This window comes from Centroberyx affinis, unplaced genomic scaffold (genome assembly GCF_046629955.1).
Source record: "Centroberyx affinis isolate AG114_WGS23_722 - 3 ecotype Tasmania unplaced genomic scaffold, CSIRO-AGI_Caff_v1 ptg003428l_1, whole genome shotgun sequence".
Taxonomy (NCBI): domain Eukaryota; kingdom Metazoa; phylum Chordata; class Actinopteri; order Beryciformes; family Berycidae; genus Centroberyx; species Centroberyx affinis.
Genome location: NW_027281401.1, coordinates 610,327 through 632,409, shown reverse-complemented (window position 1 = coordinate 632,409; position 22,083 = coordinate 610,327). Strand labels below are relative to the sequence as shown.

The window sequence follows — 22,083 nt, the reverse complement described above, 5'->3', positions numbered from 1 at the left end:
TGGCTGTTGCAGAGTAGAACTTCACTTCTCACTGTGGCCATAGGGTGGGGCTCTGTGCACACTGTATCTACTGTAAATGTTTTCGAACCCAGCACCCCACATGAAACCAAACAAGCTACTTCCACCTCATCCGGCACTGTATGGGTGCTGCCACTGTCAGGGTCATATGATATCTGCAGGTGGCCCACAGCTGCACGCAAACGGAGGGAAATGCTAAGTCAGCCAGCAGCCGGTTACCTCACACTAATAACCCCTATCGCCTATCGAGTGATGATTGCTAAGCATGTAATCCAGTCCAATCCATTTACCAGTTAACAGAAGCCTATGGTTACAAAGGTAAGGAGGCCTAATTCTGGTTTCTCATAGAAAATTTGATGCTTAATCTGCTATTTATATGCTAGATCATGGTCTGCAGAACTCTCCTCAATTATATATGTTTAAGATGCCAACATACACTACCAGTCAAAAGTTTGGACATATGCATTTTTCTTTATTTTTACTATTTTCACATTTTGAATAACCGTAAAGAGATCAAAACTATGAAATATCACAAATGGAATTATGTGTATTATTATTTTTAGTGTATTATTTTTGTATCTTATATTGTAGATTCTTTAAAGCAGCCACCCTTTACCTTGATGGAAAGGCAAAGGCTTTGGAAAGAAATTCATACATAGGCATCAACTTCACTATTTATATTTGTCTAAAAAACAATTTTCAAGCATTTATGCATAAGTCTTTAGATAAAAATGGCTTTAAGAGAATGAAAAATATTGTACATTCAATCAGGTGTGTCCAGGCTTTTGACTGGTAGTGTATATGCAGTATATGTTTGCATGGAGCCTACAGTTAGGGTCTGAAAAAGAAGCAAAGTGAAAATTGTGTCCCTTTCCCTCTCTACCTGGAGGAATCTGGAATACCCATAGGATCTCCATGGTTACCAAAGCAAGCTGCAGGGACAGGTAGCTTAGGCCTACTCTTTCTCTCCCAACACCTCTCTCTCTCTCTCTCCCTCTCTTTTGCTCTGTCTGTCTAAACAGCCAGTGTCGAGGGATACCTTAGTGCCTTTGAGGTCCTGTCGCCATGGGTCTGTTACCAAGGGTGCTACTGTGGGGCTGTGGAGACCAGCCCCAGGCATTTCATTTCCCTCCATTCCCACTTCATCCCTACATTTACACTCTCTCATGTCTTCCCACAAAAATAAACTATGTGTCTATCTGTCTCTGTTTCTAAAAAACAGAGATAGAGAAAGATTCATATAGATCCTACACAGAACAGAAAGGATTGAGAGAGAAATGGGAGAGGTAGTATCAGAGAAAGTTGATGCAGATATAGCGAGGCAGAGAGAAAGGGATGAATAGAGTGAGACATTCAGGAAAGACAAGGCAGAGAAAGATGTGAGGGGCAGAGAGCCTCTGTAACATCTGGATCACCTGCTGTGGGCAAATCTGGTCAAGAGGAAGGAGCAGACGGCCAACCACATAAATTTGAGTTATTAACTGAAACACCATACAGACTGTTAAGTAGTCAGTATACATGCATGTGTGTGTGTGTGTGTGTGTGTGTGTGTGTGTTTATATGCCTAAGCACAAGTAGATAAAGAAGTGTTCCTTTCTGCATCTTCATTGGTGCATGAAGACAGAGAACAGGGTAAGTATTCAGGCTTTAGGGTGACACATCCCTCCACGTCTCTCCTCAGCTAGAGGGTGATATATAAAGCAGAATATATTGATTTTTATCACTATTTTATGACCAACTTTCTCATGATTTATCATGATTCACAGAAGTGCCTGTGTTGGGCAGCTTTTTGCATAGGAGGAAAAGATAATAACTTGATAACTCATAATATATTCCTCTAGTTCACCCAGTTAGAAGCAGAAGAGTTCTGCAATCAATTTTGCAGATACAGAAGTGGGACATTTTGCCCATTAGGGCATCATCAGTGTCAAAGAAAGACAACCTCAAATGACCTGCCCACTCAAGAAGTTGTTTGTATGTATTGGTGTGTACTGTATAGGACATTCAATTATCTATGGATTTTCTTTTTTGTGAATTTCCTTGTAGTTATTAGGTATGTTATTTTTCAATTCCAGTACAGCAAAGATCTAACAATTTCCCTTTTTCCTCTCACCAAACAATCCAAAAGCTTTACCCAGTTAGGACTTATTTCAGGGGTCAATTCCTAGTTGGCATTTATTGACACTGAAGAAGCCCTAATGGGCATGTTGCCCATGCTAGATCTGAATTGTTATTTGCCAAATGATTGTGGGCCTCTTCTGCATCGAACTATTGATTCACTTCATTGAGTCAATGCATGACTAAAAAAAGACTAACAAACTGAACTGCACAGGGCAACCCAACTTCCCTTTGAAACACGGAAACACACAGACCACAGACACACATGCATGCACACAACACACACACACACACACACACACACACACACACACACACACAGTGCATAAACTAACTAAGCTCAGAAGAATCAATTACTGCCATAGAGTTCAGTCAAATTAACTGGAGCCAAAAAGGAAAGGGAGTCACAAAACCTCTGATTAACTGCATGTGTCTACACTCCACTGATCTCTCTCGTACTTCCTGCTCTCCTATTCTTCGTCTCCATCTCTCCTACCCTCTCTATCTATTTTCTGTCTCTTTACCTTCTGTCTCACTAGGGACTTGCAGTGTGAGGTGCGTTATAATTCCAGTAAAGCTTAATTAGCTTTATCTGTCATTTCAGAATGTATGGATTTAAGACTTTTTCGTTCAGGCACAAACGTATGAAACTGCACATGGATGCAGGCATACGCATAAACACTTTTGGCCACATCCCCCTAACTGTTTTTTTAACCTCCTCAACTTCCAGTGCGTTATAGGGTTGAACGATTTTGAAAAAATATCTAATTGCGATTATTTTGACTGATATTGCAATTGCGATATGATTTGCGATATTAGAGGGAATGATAATTTTTACATCATTATTCTCATTTTCATTGAAAAATGTATTAAAATGATTATGGTGTGATTTTTGCAGGGATCTGTACCAAACAAAGATGTTTTCTTAAGTCTGTAGAATATGATAGGCCAGGACATCTCTGCAGCACGACAATATTTAATTTAAAATGGTATTTTGACACATATTTCGCCTTTAACAAATATTGTGCCTCCTGCAATTTGAAAATTGCAGTAGGCCATATTGCGATTTCGATAAAATTTTGATTAATTGTTCAGCCCTAGTGCGTTATATGAGGTTCCACATCTGGACCACTTGGTACACACAGAGGCCAAACAGTCTCACACAACCATCCGGGGCTGCCCCTGTGTTCAGTCTTTGACAGGTGTCATAGGCAAATTAGGTACACTGTGGTCCCAGGGGGAGTTCAGCCCAAACCAAACCCACATGAGTTCAATGAGAATTCTCTCCTCCCCTCTCTCTCTCTCGCTTTCTAAAGGATATGCTCATCTTTTGGAGGAAAATAGTTAGGTGGTTCTAAGGGTTTTGTTGCCACCTATCTTGTTACATGGTCCTTTAAATCAATTGAGTCCCTGCTCCTGTGAATCCATCATCATTTAAGGCCATCCCTCCTTGTGTCCGTCTTTCCCTCCTCTCTCAGCTTGCCGCCAGAGCCATTTGGGCCAGGGATATGGGTCATATTTCATTATGACAAGGCAAACTCCATGCAACCCAGAGCCACTTCACAGGCCAAAACAGAGTGCATTAAGCAGAATAATGGATGGACCAGACAAGCACACAGTGGCAAGATGAAGGGGGTGAGGATCCGACATTCATTTGGGCCGCTGTCTTTTGCTGTATAGCTCCACAGAGTCGGGTGTAGCCTATAGCACGAGTTCCCAAACATATTTATATCAAGGCCCCCAAATAGATACAATTTCAACTACAGGATTACATAACTATCTATACTGTAGGTGTGAAGGTCACAGTGTGTACAGCAAAACTTATGAACAAAATAGTCATCTTTACACATTCTCTCAAAGTGCCTTCTTCTAGTGAGGGAAATAAATGTAAAATTAGAATGACCTAATTTTGCTGGGGACTCCCTGGAACCGCTTCAAGAACCACTATTGGTCCCTGGACCCCACTTTGGGAACCACTGGCCTGTAGGGAGCATAGCAGGACTTAGTGAAGGTTCTGTATCAGGATGGGCAACAGGTTAGATCCGGCCCAGTTCAATGACAAAACCCATTCATGTTTTCAGTTAAGGGCATACTAGTAAAACATCCAAATAATATTGGAAAAAATGGCTAGGTTTTTCTTGTGTGGATTAAAACAAAATTGTCCTCCCATGTGATTTTGAACAGGGAACTGGTGAAGATATGGTTATGACAGCCATTTAGTGATACCAGGGTAGTGCCAAAAGCCTGTAATCTCAATTAGGGATGTGTGGTGCGATCAGTTAAGGAGTGTGGAAGTGTTGTTGAGACATATATGTTTGTCACAGAGGGAGTAATGGTGGTGTGGGGAGGAGAGGAAAGTGTAGGGGGACACGGAGTCACCTCCTGTGCGAGGGGCCCATAATTCCCAGGTAGGCCCTTGTAAATGTCGCTGGAACTGGAACCCATGGTTTACCCACCTTTTATTAACCCTACATCACCGAGTGAGTACTTGCAGGTGTGTTGAGCAGTGTTAGGCTGGTTGCTCAAAAAAAGCAATGAATTAGCTACGCATTACTCATTCGAAAAGCAACTGCCCTATCATTGCCTTTTGTAAAACTGAAGTGTAACTGAATCCTTACACAACTCGTTACTAAGTATCGTTACTAAGCAGCTACCACGCCACACCGGGTGTTGCGCACCATTCACCGGTCCGCTGAGTCGTGTTCTCGCTCCGTGGGGTGGTGTGTCATGACTCCCCTCTGACGTTACCGGTCCGCCTACATCGTCCTCCGTCTCCCTCGGTGACTCTCCAGCTGCACGGCGGCGGATCCGCGAGTGAGGAGCTCAGCCGTTCACTCCTCTTCCCGCTTCACGGAGAGGCATTGCCGCCGCTGTATTTTTACGAACGCGAGTCCTCACTGGTATGGACACCAGAGGAGAGCACTGACCAGCCAGGAAACATGCCTACAGTCCTCGGCGGCAAAGGGAAACTTTCCATCGTCTGTTTTCTGCTCCGATGCGCATCTTCTCAGGTGAGAGGGGCAGTATGGGCTGGATACTTACAAACAGATGAATGATCGTTTTCTTGTGTATATTAGGCTATAACTTACTATGGATGGGTCAGTGCAGGTAATTTGGCTTTTTAATTAGTCTCGTTGTAGCCTATCAGTCTAGTTAGTGTCAGCGTCTTGTTTCAGTTTTTTGTGCAATTTTTAAGTCACCAAACTACATATACGGGTAAAGGAATGGTCTATTGAAAAATGTATACTCAAGTAACTAATAATAATATTTATCTCTGCAGAGCCATGCATTGTTTTCTGATTTCACATCAGATTGTGGATGACATGAGTGTTTTCAGATTTGCTTTGAACTTACTACCCAGCATTAATAAATTAAAATACTATTGAAATAGGTATAGCCTGAAAACTAACAACTCTAATACTAACTCTAACTCTAATTGTTGATTCTTGAGAATGTAACAGGTGCTAAGTAGTTGGCTTGCATGCTGCTTGTTGCAGGTGTTATGATGGGTTGTGGTTAGCCCCGGCCCCAGGGGATGTTACATTCATCAAGGGTATTGCACCATGGCTGTAGCCTCTGTTGCCAGTGGCCATGGAAGTGTGAAACGCATTGCACATGATAATGTTCATACTAATGGGCCTATAAGTGTTAACTGGGGAAGCAGGCCAGAGTTTTGCTGTGCACCGCCACGGGGATGTGAAACACTGGCTGTCTGTGTTTATGTTTTTCATTGGGTGCCTATGGCCTCATAACTGCCTTGTGGTCATAATAATCAGACAGGCCAATTTTCACACACCCTCACACACACTGTTTTCCATCCGCAGGCTCAGAGTCCAGCCACTCAGACACTGACCGTAGTGACTCATGCATGCAAGCAGAAACACACACACACACACACACACACACACACATATTTGCTACAGTACATACTCATGCTGTACAGATGGCACAGAAAAGACTGTGAGTGAGGCATAGGAAGAAGATAAGAGAAGCCACAAAAAGAAAATGGAATATAATGTGTAGACTATAGAGACAGATACATGTCTTATGTTCTTACTAGTATAGGAAGACAGGATATGTGGTCAGCGTTTGACAGATGAGGTTGACATAGAAATGCAAAAGTTTAAAACAATGAAAAACTGAAACTAAAAACCTAACCAGACAAATGTATTTGCAGAGCTTGATGACTATTCAGGAATAGTACCGAGGAACAGTGAGTGACACACACTCCTTGATTATGATACGTATTTTGATTACTCATTTTACCTACTTATTTTATCACTGTTTGAACTTGTTGTAGTGTTTCCCACACAAACACTAATTGCTTGCACATATAGTAGTCATACTCGTGTACGAAACACACACCCACAGACACAGTAAGCACCTACACACAATGATACAAGGGGGAAAGGGGACGTGGTCCTTTATCTTGATGCTTTAGTAATATTGTCCTCTACATTCATGCCAGTAAAGAACACTGAATGAATTCTAAATGAGAAAATGAGAGATAGAGGATGAAGGTGTAGCAGTGAGATGGGTGGGGGAAGGGAGAGAGACGAGGGCAGCCTAATGTGGATGGAAACAGAAAGTTGCTCGCTACAGAATCAGCATCCTCCTGATCATCTGCAGCTGTGATTGTTAAGATATGAGTCACCAACCAGCATCAACCTCCTTTCAACCGTCACGATTACTGTGTGTATGTGTGTGTGTGTGTGTGTGTGTGTGTGTGTGTGTGCGTATGTGTGCGGGTGTGTGAGTGTGACTGTAAGAGGGATTACAGTAAAGTGCTACACTGAATTGTGTATGTTACAGCAAAGAGGCGGGAAGCAGAGATCAGTCAGTGTCTGTTTCGTTTGGTGTGTGTGTGTATGTGTGTGTGTGTTTGTGTTTAAGTGCATGTTTGCATGTGGTAGAGATTGAGATGAGACATGCCACATCCATAATATGGAGTGGTGGATGAAATGAACGTGTCTATGTATGTGTGGGTGCATGTCTGGCGGTACTGTGTGTGAGTGTATGTGTGTGTTAAAAACGCATATTTAAGTCATCGTAAGTCAAACACACACAGGATGCATGATTTAAATGTTTCGGCTTGTGCACAGCTGCACACTTGTCTTTCTCCATATGTTTGCCTGGTTGATAACTGGACTTAAGTCTGTTAAGTACTCTTAAGTATTGTCTGCCTGTGGTGACTCTTCTGCCCCTCTGTTCCTGCAGGTAACAAGAAGCCAACACAACAGCTGTGCCAAAGATATTCTAGGGGTAAGAGATCACTCATTTTTTATTACTCAACTTTTATGATGATGGTTTTATTATTGTTAATGGTAGTAGTAGTAGCAGTAGTAGCAGTAGTAGTAGTAGTAGTAGTTATTAACTTTGAACCTGTGCAATTAATTTAATCACTCAGTAAATGAATCAATTATGTCTATTCAGATTGTGATTGCTGTTTTCTAGTTTATGCCGTTTATGAGCCTTTTGCGCTTCATTGCATCTTTGTTTGGGTTTTGAGTTGTTCTTTGAGAGGCTCTATTTGTGCTACATAGCTACATTAATAGATGCATTAGGATGTGTTATTGCTTAGTGGAAGAAACGCCAGCCGCACCTCCTAGACATCTTAGTCTGTGATCAGTGGCCCAGTGGTCTGCTGTCTCTTCATGTGACGTTGGAGGCTTAAGACATAAAGGATGTGTGTGACCACAGCCCACCGCTGGTCCCTGTGGCCTATTACTAGTCTACAGACAAGCGTGGGACAGAGAGGGAGCTGAGCAGAAGAATAGAGATATGGGAGATGGGGATTGGGATGGGGGGGGTGGAGATAGCAACACATAATGCTCCACCTGGGAGGCCTTGTTGTTGTTAGAGAGGGGTGAGGGATGCTGGTGTGTCCTTGGTGACTGGGGGAGGAGAGGAGAGATAATGAAGTGAAAGGATGAGCGGAGAGAGGAAACACTTGCCCTCTGGGGAGCAGAGGGTTGGAAGAGAGAGAAGAGGAAGAGAGGAGGAAAAGAGATGCTTTAGAGTCATCTGCCAGATTCACTAGACTGAAAAGCGCTATGCGTTGTGTCACAAATGCCTCTGGCTGAATGAATGAAATGGGGCATGTTCCTCATAGCAGACTCCCATTAAGGATTATTTTAGACCTCGGCAGCACGACTGGAGTTCCGTCTCTGTTATCACACATCCTGATCTGTTACTCAGCGCACCCCACCCACCCTCCACCCCCTCCATCTCCCCTCACACACACACACACACACACACACACACACACACATACACACACTATGAGACATCAGAGCTGATAAAACATGACCTTTTCCAGAGCTTGCTCCCTGTTTCAACGGTCAAGCCACCTCACACCCCTCACCCAACCATGGTTACACATACACTTAGACACACACAGCACCCCCATGCTTCCAGGTTATGTAACAGCTTGGGAACCACTCTAGATCATGTTGAAATGGTACAAAATCAGCCCATTTTCTCAGCATCCGTGGGGCCTGGTTTGTCTGAGGAAGACTGCGGGCAATCTAATCAGCAGAGATTATAATCAAAGCAGGAGCAGAGACAATGTACTGTGGATGCAGAGCTCTCTCCATGTGGCTGGTTTCTTCCTGAGCGCTGTGCAGATATGACAAATAAAAGATACCACACTGGGCACAGTTTCATAATAGCCCAGGCGATTATCTATAATCATCACAGTCTTCTCTTCCCACAGGGAGAGCAATGACACGCGCGCACATGCATACACACACACACATACAGTACACACATACACTCGCACAAACACAGCCACTGTCACGCACACTCAGCAGTGGCCAGTAATTCTACCACATGTATTTATATATGCAAAAATTATCTGTGTGTATTTTGCCATTTATAATAAGATACTTCTGAAGACAGTGTTTATGTTTTGAAGAAATACTGAAATACTAAAGCCAGGCACTTCTCCTCCATGAAAAGCTATGAGAACAGCGCAGTACAATTAAATATAAAGAGGTGAGACTATTCAAAAGCTAAAAACCATCAATAAGTGGATTGTGGACACAGCTAAGGCTGACACACATCGCCCCCCGTGTCTTCTCTGTTCCCTCTGTACTCATTAAGCTCCTGCGTATACCTTGAGCACCACATACTGATGTTATTCATCCAGGTTCCTGATTTTCATCACCAATGTTAAAGTGTGCAGAAATGAGACTTGTAGGGCAGATGACATGGAGTGCCCTACCTGTGCAAAGGGCGTGTACTTTCTAGCAATTCAGTCCCATGTTTTTCCCCGGGATAGAAGAAATCATAGATGGTGACCACACCTTCTGACAATCAAAACCTGTAAAACAAGGTTTTGACCCATGAAACAGTACATCCCATTGAAGAAAGATATGTCGCATGGGCAGTCAGCCACTTGGAACTTGTTTCCTGGTAACATGCCCTCTTGTCATCAATTCGTTTTTAGCTTTGCATTACAAAATAGATAGGTTTTAGTTTGTTCATGAACATTTAACTTACAAGTATTTTCTTTATTTGAAAAGACCAACATAAATGTATTGTCATAACATACATTTCCTGCCACACGTTTTCCACACGTTTTTTTTTTTCGTGCTTTTTTTTTTTTACCTTTACTTGTCCACAGAAAGTTGACTGAACATGCATACGCCTTTTCAGCATAGGGTTGCTTCACATTATACACATGAACACCTGGGTGCTGCACAGTTCAACCACAGTCTTCTGCTGGTGGCCACTGAGCAGCTCTGCTGGAGCAGTTGGGGGTTAAGCACCTTGCTCAAGGACGCCTCAGCAGTGGTTACTGAGGGAGGGGAGAGAGTTTTTCATTCACTTTCTCTGCCCAGACACTCAGCCTTCCAGTCACAGCACTGCTTTTCTAACCTCTAGTCTACCACCCCATCCATTAATGTGCATACACATCCATGTACAAATACATTTTCCAAAAGAGAGCCACAGAACACAAAAATGTAGATCAAGAACCTAAGATGTATCAGATGCTGAAAGTGCATGCAAGAGACACAATAGGCCAAGAATGTGTTTGAAACAAAATGATTGCATAGAAAACTTGAAACTGGCAAGAACACACTCCCACACCCACGTGCCAAGCGTGTAATACACGTCTCTCAGCCTACACTAGAGACTCAGATGCTAACCCACATTTACACCCAGACAAACTCCCCCTAGTGGGGAGCAACAGTGCTGATAATAAGAGTCAGCTGTCAAATGAAGCTCTCTCTGTACTGTATGCGTGGCGATGTGTGAATCGATAAATCATACTTATCTATATGACTTAGAATGTCTGTGCTTTATGTGTGTGAAGCCCATCAATCTCAGTGACCTCTCACAATTGAACTTTGACCCCTTCTGTTATACAGGACATGACTCAGTCCTGGCCGTCCCAGCAAGCCTTAAGGGGTGACCAGGCCCAGCGAATCCTCTACAACCCTAAGGTGTGTGAGAGTGTGTGTGTGTGTGTGTGTGAGAGAGTGAGTGTGTGTTTATCTTTGATGATTAACCCGTTAAATAGAGATTCATACTCACCATTTCATGTTCTCTGTCTTCCTCAAGGATGCAAAGCAGCACACTACGCAGCAAAGGCAATGTATGTATTCACTGACTGATAATTATACATGTCTGACGTGTGCAATAATTTACAATTTACTTGTTTCTCTGTTCATTTATGACTCAGTGTCTCTTTCTGTCTATGTTTCTCTTATTCTCTCCCACCTTTCTCTCTCTCTCTCTCTCTCTCTCCCTCTCTCTCTGTCAGCTCGGGGGGATGTTCAGCTGCGAATGACCCGTCACCCTCACGTGGCGCCTCACAAATCGTAAGTGGTGGGACACGGGGACACATGATCCAAGGGGGGGGGGGGGGGGGGGGGGGTCATCAAACCTGAGTTGGGGCAGTGACACACACACACAGATCATTATACATCAGGCAGTTGATGATGATACTTGATGCATTCACAGCAGCTTTATTATAAAATGAGGTACACATCATGAACATCCTACGCTGTAAGGTCACGTTGAAAGCATTACTGACAGAGGGGCTAGGCAGAGGGAGGTACAGAGAAAGACGGGGTGAGTCCACTCAGCTGACAGCTTGAGTGATTCAGCCGACATCACATATGGCCCGGGTCAGGTCAAAGGTGAGCCGAGCTGCTAGAAAGCTGTCAATGGGGGCCGCTTTGCCCCTGTTCGCTCACTCTTTACATCCTCTTTTTAATAAGATGCACATGTTCAGTGATGCACTGGTACCTGGCACATTTTTACACAGCCTTTGTTATGTGACATCACTTTATTAAATGTAATATTCACCAATACATTTGGAAGAGGAAATTGTATTGAGATTCCAGAAAGACAACCTAATGTCCATCGGCCCTAGTCATAACAGGTACATGTTTTTTTCTGACCGTGTGTTTTTATCTCACAGTATGCTTGCTGATGACCTGAAGCTGAGCAGTGATGAGGACGACACTCACAGGGTAGGTGGACTGACATGACACTCCACAGTCTTTCCCTGCAGTCAGGAAACTGATCACTACCTGTTAAAGTACTTTCAATATAATCTTCCCATGATGTTAAACATTTCTTCTGTAGTAGAAGTTGACCATATCTGTCTTCCATCTTTCACTGTCTACCTCTCGTACCCTCATGTATTTGGCCACTGTGCAAGCTTGAGTGGGCAGATAGACAGACAGTGGGAGAGAGAGGGAAAAACAGAGAGAAAATGGAAGGCCATGAATGTGTCAGTGTTTGGCAACTCCGTCTGAAGGTTCCCTTTTTTTCTGGTATAGAGTTCAACAGTACGCGCACACACACATTAGCACAAGCGGGCACTCAGTTAACAATTGTTTCCCTATTAGCTAGTACAGAGGATGATAAGACATCAGGGAGCAGAGGAGACACAAAGAGGATAGGAAGCTGCTCTGCGGGCTATTGCTATGGATGATAAGTCTGTCTTTTGTTTTGTGTCACTGAAGGCTGCTCATGAGTCAGCTTCGTGGGACGGAAACAGGTACTGAATTACAGTTTATGCATGCATGTTGTGGGTATGGATTTGTGTATGTGTGTGTGTGTGTGTGCATGTTTATATGTCTGTACACACGTTCATCTGCATGTGTTAGAATAAATGGTATGTTTTTTCAATGTGTGTGTGCATGTGTAATTTGTATTCATATTTGTGTGTGTGTCTGTCTGAGTCTGTCTGTGTGCATGCTCCACATGGCTATGTACATAAGCTGACCCCTCTCTGGTGTTTGTGTGTGTTGACTGACAGCCTGTCAGCACAGCGTGCACACACACATGGCGGGCGGGTGAGACATTCCAGCTCGGACTCTTCAGGCTCAGACTCCTCTTGTGAGTCAGAGAGCAGTAGCCAGCGTTCCCGCAGCCCGAGCCCAGAAACTCACTCCGATCCTGTGTCGCCTGCCAACATACAGCCCCTGTGCACCAAGGAGGTACCGATGCTGAGCCACTGCCTCTTCTTATCTTTCTATCTGCCCTGTCCGTGTCTCGCTGTGTCTATCCTGCTCTGGTTTTGTGCCTTCGGGTTAATTCTCCACAGGGAGCGGCACAGAGGCAGTTGAGGGCAGGTGGGGGGAGGGACAGAGGAATTAGGAATGCATGTGAGTTGGAGAGGAGCATGGGGAGGGGGAAGCTTTAGGAATTAGAGCCTGGGTGTCATGTCAACAAGCCGAGTCTTAAAGAGGAAAGCCCTCAGGAGGCGGAAGTCATCAAGATTCTGTTTCATGCTAACATTTCATCAGCAATTAGCATAACCTTCCCTTTCAGCACAACAGTGGCACGCCACAGAATGTGGGCTGTGCTGTACTTGCTGTACTTGCTTGATGTCAGATAAATCTTGAATGAGCGAATAGGCACAAGAGTTTGGTGTACAGTTGGGTATAATGGCCTCTTACTTTCGGAGGTGTGGGGTATTGTGGGGAGGGTTTGAGGCGTTTGCTAGGAGGGGAAACCTGCTCCTCTTTTATGAATGGAAGGCCCTGTGTGGCATAGCTGGCTCTATTACTGAACATTCACTATATCGGGCCCCTATAGAGAAGGGGGAGGCACCATGTGTTTTTCATCTATGTGGAGTGTTTGAGTGTCTCCCAAGGAAGAGATGGGGGTTGGAGCTTTGGAAGTAGCAGCTCCAGAGTTCCAGGTAGGGAGGAGGAGGGAGAGAAAGAGGGAGGGATAGAAAGAGGGAGGGAGGGGAGCAGCGAGGGTACAAGAGATGCAGTGTCTTCTCTGGAAAGAGGGCGAGGGATGTGGGGAGGGGGTCACTGTTTGACTTGAGGAGTAGAGGTTTAATTTAGCTCTGGTCAGCTAAGAGAGAAAAAGAGAGAGAGAGAGAGAAAGAGGGAGTAGGAAAGAAGTTTGCTCTCCAGCCGTGAGTATCCTCTTGCTTTTTTATTTGAGTAAAAACTTCTTCTCTCTCTCATGTTCTTTTTATTCTCATGGTTACCCAGCCAAGCAAACAGTACATGAGTCATTTGCAGTAATTGGAAGGGGGTTGAGCTACTGTAAGCACAGATGTGGATACTTGAGCAGCAGGAGTGAGACTATGTAGTAAGTATTGAGTTGAAATTATACTGTTAGCTGGAATCTTTACTGAAGTGACTGTTTCTAGACGAGTCAAAATCCAGATTTGTCATTTGAATAGAGTTTTCAAAGTTAAAACACTGCAAGCTACTGAGTTAGTGATGTGTTCTGTGTAGTGGATGTTTTTGCATTTGATGCCAGCAGTACATTTTAGTTGATTGTATCGCAATGTGCAAGTGTTGTGGTATGTGTACAATTGTTGGTGATATGTGTCATTTTTAGGGGCTCTAATATGACATTAAAGTGTCTTGCATTTTCTTTTTGCCCCCATCCCTCCCTCTATTAGTATGTGAAGGAAATGTGTATGTGTCAGGCTCCCGCTATTACAAATCTATTGGTAAACATTCATTTAAATCTTTGTATTGATGTAGTAGATCATTAATACCTCTTTTCTCTCATTTGTGTTTCTCTTTCTCCGTGCTTTTTTAGACAGATCATCCCTCTACCGCCCAGTGGCAGTTGGATAAGTGGCTGAAGAAGGCCCGGAAAAAATCTTCCAGCAGTGAACAGGATCCCACCCAGAGCATTCCAGGACGCTTGCCCTCTCCGCATACCCACAGAGCCCCATCTCCAGCTAGGACTTGGGACAACAATCAGGAATACAGCCCTAGCCAAAGCCCCATTCCCAGCCCACAGTTCAACTACAGCCATAAGACCAGCCCTCTGCCTAGTCCTGGTTACAGCTTCTGCCCCAGCCCCAGCCCATTCCCCAGCACCTGTCCAAGTCCCAGCCCTAGCCCAAGGCACAGTCCTATCCCCAGCCCAGTTCCAAGTGTTTGCCCCAGCCCATGTGGGAGCCCAAGAGCCAGCCGAAGCCCTAGCCCTATACCCAGACACCCCCCAAGAAGCCCCAGTCCCAGCCTTCCTCCTTCCAGCCCTCATCACTACCCTCAGGTGCAGAGTCCTCAACAGCTGAACCAAACACGGCCTAGCCTAACAACCAGTCCCCATAGGACAAAAATTAGGCCATGGATTGCTCCGGCGCCCAACACTGATATCAAGAGCAAGCCCAGAAATAGCCTGTGTCCCCAGCCACCTCCTCAACACAGGCCCAAGACTAAACCAACACAGGATCAAGACCAACGCCAAAGCAGATCCAAGGTCAAAGAGAAGGCCTCTCCAGTTGTGAACTCCAACACCCACAAATCTAGGCCTAAGCCTAATTTTCATCCGAGCTCTAAACAACTTGCTGCAGCTCCCAAAGTCAAACACACATCAAAATCTGAGCAAATCCAGGGTAACAGACCCAACCACAGCTCCAATCAGAACCCCAGACCTATATTTCAGCCTAGCTCACAAAGTAGCCCCACAAGAGCGAAGCACTTAACTCCCACAGCCCCTACTCGTGAAACCAGTGGCAAGGCTGGTCACAGTTCTCATTCTCAATCTACCTCTAAAGCTGCTACCAGTTCTGGTACTGTGCCTAACTCTAGATCCAGCCCCAGCCTAAAACCTAAAACTAAGTCGTGGGAGGCCCCAGCCCCAGCTCCTGCTCAGGTCTCTCACACTAAAACATCACAGAAGAAACCCCAATCCAAGGGACAGGAGGTTGACCACAGAGAATCAACCCTGACCCAGGCAGAGGAGAGAAAACGAGAGAGAAAAGAGGACAAATATAGGGAGAAACAGCGGGAGAAACAGGAGAGAAAGGAAGATAGGAGACTGGCGGAGGAGCAGCTACTGAGACGTCCCTGGATCCAGAGTTCAGAGGAAGAGGAGGAGGAGGAGGGAGTGACAGAGAGGCAGAGGAGGAGAGAGGAGACAGCGAGAGAGGATAAGTGGAGGAGGAGGGAGCAGCAACAGAGAGGCGAATGGCAGGCAGTCCAGCCCAAACAGAGACCTCATACCAACACCGAGTGGCACCGCCTTCAGGGAGACCCACACCGCCAGGGGAGGACGAGAAAGGGAGGCAGAAGTGAGGAGGAGAGAGAGTCACAGCCAGTCCCTTCACCTCCGGTATCACATTCCCCCACTCCACATATCCCATCATCCTCCTCCTCTTCGTCTTCAGGTTCAGATTCAGAATCTGAATATCAGGTTAACATCACCAAAGTTCCAGCAGATTCCACGTCCCACAAGAGACTCGCCCAGAGAGGGCAACAGGGTCCAGGCAGACCAAAAGACAGCAGGCCAAAGGTGGTGTGCCCCAGAGGACCCGCCCCAGGTAACCCAGGTGAGGGACAGCAGAGTGAGGGGAAGCAGAAACTCTACACCCTGGTCCCATTTGGACGAAGTGAACAGACCACAGCCCCTTCCCAGCGAGGGCTGAGAAATCTGGTGGTACAGATAGACCTCAGTCTTCTCAAAAGGGTCCCGGACACCACTACCGGTGACACTCACAAACACACCTCTTCTTCTTCGTCCTCCTCATCAACCAACCCCAAGGCCAAGCAAAGAGAGGCCATGAAACACCTGTGTGTCCCAGAGACAGTGAATAGAGATAGTAAAAGGAAACGCAAGGTAGCGAGCACACATACTTGCTTCTCTCTTCTTGTGAATGTGATGTGATAAACTTATCTGTGAAAGCTTTCATGCATGAGTATGAGACAAAGTGTCAGTATAGGCTTGTTCTTCAAAGCATCCTTTGTGTGTGTGTGTCACCAGTTGGAGAATGGTGTGTCACACAGAGAAAGCAAGAGGAGCATGTCTTATGCAAACGATCTCTCAGGCCAAACAGAGTCTTCATCTCAAAAGCCTCCGCACAACCTTGCAACTGAGACCGTACACAACGGGTGAGACCACAATGCATACCACTTGCCTCTCGCACACACATGTACACTCATATGCACAAATACATGTATTCGCATTGTTACATTTACATCACTTATGACAAGATCTATTTTTTTTTTTTGTGTGTTTGCAGGTACTTGGAGGAGTACTTGGACAATAAGAGGCCATTGTCCCCCTTGTCACCACTGTCTGACAGCCCCGAGCCCATCAAGCCCCCCATCAAAACACCGCATTCAGAGCAGCATTACTCACACACCCACAAAGACAGAGACAAGAACAGAGATTCTGCTGTAAAGGTAAAACAAAAAACACACAACTTAGACCATTCCAACTCCATCACCTGCAGCTTGTTGGTTTATTTAATCTCTTTTTGACCTCTCAACAAAGCCCAAGATGGAGGTAGAATTTGTAGGAGTGTCAGGACAGCCCCAGCCGGTGTCTGAGTCCTGGGCCCCCCCTATGAGGCAGCCAGGAGGACACAAGGGGACCATACCAAGCCATGAAACGTGAGCGATCACATTCACCCAGTCCACACAATGCATCACACAATGCTGTGGGACAGAAACACACTCTTGTCAGCATATGAGTATTACTGATGTCATAAATCACTGTCCGTGACTCTATCGCTCTCTCTTTCTCGGTCTCTCTCTCTCTCCTCCTAGTCCACACCATGCTGAGTACTACATGCACGAGGCCAAGAGGATGAAACACCGTGCAGACGCCATGGTGAGTCCTCCGCCTTACACACACTGTCTACAATGAAGGAAGATGTGATGTGGTTGTATCATTGATTTTTACTACTCTTCCATCTTTCTCTCCCATCCTTACCTGTCCTGAATGTCTCTTTTCCAGGTGGATAAGCTTGGGAAGGCTGTGAATTACGTTGACGCTGCTCTCTCCTTTATGGAGTGTGGGAAAGCCATGGAGGAGGGGCCATTGGAGGCCAAGTCTCCTTATACCATGTACTCAGAGACAGTAGAGCTTATTAGGTGAATCACATAAAGTCCCCGGCATGTATAAACAGATACTAAGTATGAGTAAAACATAGACACACACAGAGACAGACAGACACACTCATATGTATGCATATGCACAAACTGCAGCTCCATAGGTAATAGTCCTGTGTCTTCAGGTACGCTATGCGGCTGAAGAGCCACTCTGGCCCTGGGGCGAGACAGGAAGACAAACAGCTGGCCGTTCTGTGGTGCGTATGTCATCTCTTCTGTTTATACCCCATCTGTCATCAAGCTGAAGGACCTTCATTTTGGGGATGATTTGTGGTTCGCCTGAGTTTCTTTGAATTGTTCTTGTGTGTCCACAGTTTCCGATGCCTTGCCCTCCTTTACTGGCAGATGTTTCGTTTGAAGAAGGACCATGCACTGAAATACTCCAAAGCTCTGCTGGACTATTTTAAGGTATCTTTAAAAAAAAAAGACAAGCCTGATTTGCCTTTCACATGGAGATCAGGTTACCAAGCTTTTTGAGACATTTTCATTGTCATTTCAATTTCTGGATGATGTTTGGTAGAATGAAAACATGGATAGGATCGAAGGATGGGATTTGGATGACTGCAAGTCTTGTTTATTGTGTCATTCCAGAGTTCTCCCAAAGTGCCTATAACACCCCCCTTTTGGAACGACTCTGGAAAGTAGGTGGATAAAAACTTCATATGACTTCATATGATAAGCTATTTCTTTTTTTTTTTTGTAACCAAATTTTATTCAACAATCTGCACATATGATGAAACAGTATTACAGATTCATACTTTTCTTTTTAGACAGTAATATCCCCCCATTATCTCCCCTTAGCCCCCCAGCATTCCCCTCCCTGCTCATAGAAACAAAATAATAATAAGTAAACAAATGATAAGCTATTTCTACGTCTCTATTTTTACCATTTGCTTCCAGTTGGATTGATCACCATCTTCCTGCTGTGCATGTGTTTTCATCTCCAGGGGTACAGGGGGACCGCCTTCTTCACTCTTACCCAACGCCAAACCCCTCAGCCTGGGGTCACATGGGGGCAGCACCTCCCCCTCTCTCATCAGCATTCCCCAGCGTATCCACCAGATGGCAGCAAATCACCTAAACATCACCAACAGCGTCCTGTACAGCTATGAGTACTGGGAGGTGGCAGACAACCTCGCCAAGGAGAATAAAGGTGAGGAAGCCCGTTGCTTCTCAGATCCAAATGGACCAAACTGATGCATGTGGTTTAAAAAACTGCTCTTAACAGGATTTTGATTGAGTGATTGCATACAAATAAAATGCATGCAAAAAAATGACAAATGTCACATTCATGACAACAGGTTTTTAAAGCATTATCTTCCTTGTTCTACACAGAATTCTTCAACTACTTGAATACTCTGTCTGGACCACTGACGCTCCACAGTAGTATTGCTCACGCAGTCCAGTACACCAGGCAGGCTCTTCAGTGGATACGCATCAGTGCCAAACTCAACTAGCAAAGAGATTTAATCTGCCTATCGGAGCCCCAGGCCTCAGCCCTCTATGCAGCGGATATGGTTGCACTAATACCTACTGTGCTGTGAAATACAGATGGATGGACTCCCATGGAGCCCGTCATCAGTCTTACACCTGCTGGACTAATAGGATGTGGAGGTGATCACCATCCAGGGCCTTACTGTGTGCAAAGTCTTCTGAACCATGGCCTCGTTATTCTCAGCCCTGCCAGGACACTACAGTGAAATGTGCCGTTATTTCACCAAAGTGAAACAGAGCAATCTCTGAACTCCTCCCGGAATAATCACAAACACCTTCTTCCTCATCAGTGGATTGATCTGAAGAGTTGTGTGCACTGTGGATTTGTTGTTTCTAACCTTTTTGCCAAATGTTCCATAGTGACATGAACACAGGACTCCTATGGCATGTTCAAGTGCATCTGTGAAGACTTTTTCATATTTTGGAGAGAATTGATCATTATCCATTGGACAGGTTTCTCGGGGCCAAATGCTAAACAAAACCAACAGTGGATTTAGGGATTTTTTATATTGTGAAATCGTGAACCACTTTCTCCAAAGTAGCAGACTTGTCAGCATCTTTTGCTTATGAGGGTTTTTTAATGGCTTGGACTTCTTAAATCTGTGACATTTTCACTTTTATGTGTCTTTTTACTGTGCAATATTTGATGGATTTTCTGTTTTTAGAAAAACAAAAAACAAAAGAAAAAATATCAGAGCATAATGTGTTGGTGAGTCCAGTAGCCAACTTTCAAGGTTCCTTCTATGCAACATTCGTTTTTGTTCCTGTTTTGAGTGTTGGATTATGTAATTATTTTGTATGTACTATATGTATAATGGGGTTGAAGAAGTCACTCAAAAGTCCTCTAGTAAATGTCTTCTCTTCTAATTCAAGAGTGTGCTTTTGAATGTGTAACTTGATTGGTGGTGCAGCTTTCTGTCATGCTGACCAATGCAGAACTTGTGGGTTTGACACTAAGAGACTCATCCCAAAATGAAGGGATAGTCCTTTACAGCACGAGTGACACAAGTAACATATCTATTCTTTACATTATTTTGAGTCCTTTCTTTATTATTAAGATAAAGCACAGATAATTCCCTTCTTCCCCAATGGCAGCCACCACCTTGCTGTCTGCACCACATTTGAATTGCAATATCCTTCTTCCCGAAGTTGGAAACGACAAAATAGCCCAATATTACAGCAGTACATCATCAACATCTCTTGTAGATGGTTAGGTTATCATGAAAGATTTACACCACCTTTGCATTGCAATACTCCTTATGAAAACAACAGTATAACATGGACAGCATCAGCACCTGTAAACAGGCCAGCTTATGCCTACAACGTTGCAATACTCCATGAAATCAGCTTGAGAAGAAGTAACCTACCTGCTGAGGATTGTAGCTTAGTGAGTGTGATGGACAAAATATTAAGGAAATGAAATTAACTACAAAGTTGCCAAAAACAGAATTAGGTGACCAATGGTTAAATGTCATTGTACAACTGAAACAAAGATAGAAATATGTGTAAGCCAGTGTATAAGGAACACAATTTTCCAGTGTCACATCATCTTAGGCTCACTTGCTTGCCTTCTCCATCATATACGGGTGGGCGATTTGAATTTTAAATTTTGTTTCTACTCAGATTCAGAGCATTCCAACACAGCTGCCTTCAACAACTAATGAGCCAATGACAGGTTTTTCAATGGCTGCCATATTGCTGCGCATGGGGAAGTGTTAGCTGCAAATATTAACAATACCCCCCCCTAACAGCACCATAAGGCATGGCCAACATGCTGAAGAACAGCTGGCATAGATTCAGCTTTAGGTTTACAATGGATGAAGGCACAATGTCCAATTAATCAATGACTCTGTGAGGCCCCTGGGCACCTAATTGAATATTGCACCACTCCATGATACAGCTTTGTTATTTTAATAGTTGACTATCTTTTTTGGCATAGTGGAATTTTATTTGTTATATTAATTGCTCTCTGTCCTCTTGGAAAGGAAGAGGATCCTGTAAGTTATCTCTCTCTCTCTCTCTCTCTCTCTCTCTCTCTCTCTCTCTCTCTCTCTCTCTCTCTCTCTCTCTAGCTCTCTCTCTCTCACACACACAGGGCGAGAGAGTCAGACTCATTAGTCAGGCCAGTTCTACAGAGACCCATCTCTCTCACACATCACGCTTTCTGATTCTCCATCACAGTAGACTACTTCCTGCTGCACCAATAGAGAATCCGCGCATGAAGCCTCAGCATCCGCTGTCTGCTACCATAGCAACAGTTAAAGAGAACAGCCAATAAGGGGGCTCTTCGGGACACGACAAGCCTCGGATCAATAATATCCCATTGTAAACTAGTCAAGCGCCAGACTAGACAATAAGTTTTTTTTTCCGTTTGCAGATAATTCTGTTCTGACCTACATTGTTCTGACAGACAATTTGACTCTGCTGTCTGCGGTATCGCTATTTTACGCATGGATATGTTTAAATTAGCCATGATCTATTTAAATGGGACAGTCCCGTGCATCAATCGATTTCTTCATGTCCTCGTAGAATATAAAGAATTTGCCCAATTTACCTGCCTTTATTGATCTCTCAGGAAAGGAGAAATACTGCCCACATTTCAAATCACTTCAAAACAGACACGGTCACAGCAAGCCAGTGTCAGGAAAAAAGGTCTACTTGGTGTCAGTGGCTGTACTTTTTTCTGTGCCTTTCTGATGCTGATTTGTTATTCAGCTGACATTCCTTTTTGTGCTAAAGGATTATCCTACAGAAAAAGGATGTAACGGATCGAAATTGAATCCAAAACAGCTCAGCTAACATGCATTTTGTCACCAAGGTGCAGCCTCAGCGATAAAAGATAAAACCCTGCACCTTTTTTTTTCTTGAGAGTACATATGTTATTACCGACAAAAAAAATGAAAAAGGTTTGGTGTGCCACTCATTGTTACAGTGTGCCACCATGTTCACAGCCTCTGATTATTCTGCACATGCCCGCGCCTTTGCGTCACGGCCGGCTCTGATCCGTAAGTGCATGTGCCAGGTTTTCTGAGGACAACAGTGCCAAGAGCCAGACGGCACACAAACGAGAATAGAAAAAAATCCTAGACTATTTGATTGGCTGTCTACA

At 44.4% G+C, this 22,083-nt stretch overlaps 1 protein-coding gene across 1 annotated transcript; it reads left to right on the top strand.

Moving 5' to 3' along the window:
• Positions 1-5,075: 5,075 nt before the first annotated feature.
• Positions 5,076-19,811, top strand: aff3 (AF4/FMR2 family, member 3). The gene is made up of 19 exons (XM_071539285.1): positions 5,076-5,147; positions 7,354-7,398; positions 10,512-10,586; positions 10,705-10,738; positions 10,907-10,964; positions 11,570-11,621; positions 12,120-12,154; positions 12,416-12,596; positions 14,173-16,203; positions 16,348-16,475; positions 16,607-16,769; positions 16,861-16,979; positions 17,136-17,199; positions 17,326-17,462; positions 17,606-17,677; positions 17,795-17,888; positions 18,072-18,121; positions 18,428-18,633; positions 18,816-19,811. The coding sequence occupies exons 1-19, from the start codon at positions 5,076-5,078 to the stop codon at positions 18,935-18,937; spliced, it is 3,738 nt and encodes a 1,245-aa protein (XP_071395386.1). The 3' UTR covers positions 18,938-19,811.
• Positions 19,812-22,083: the final 2,272 nt, after the last annotated feature.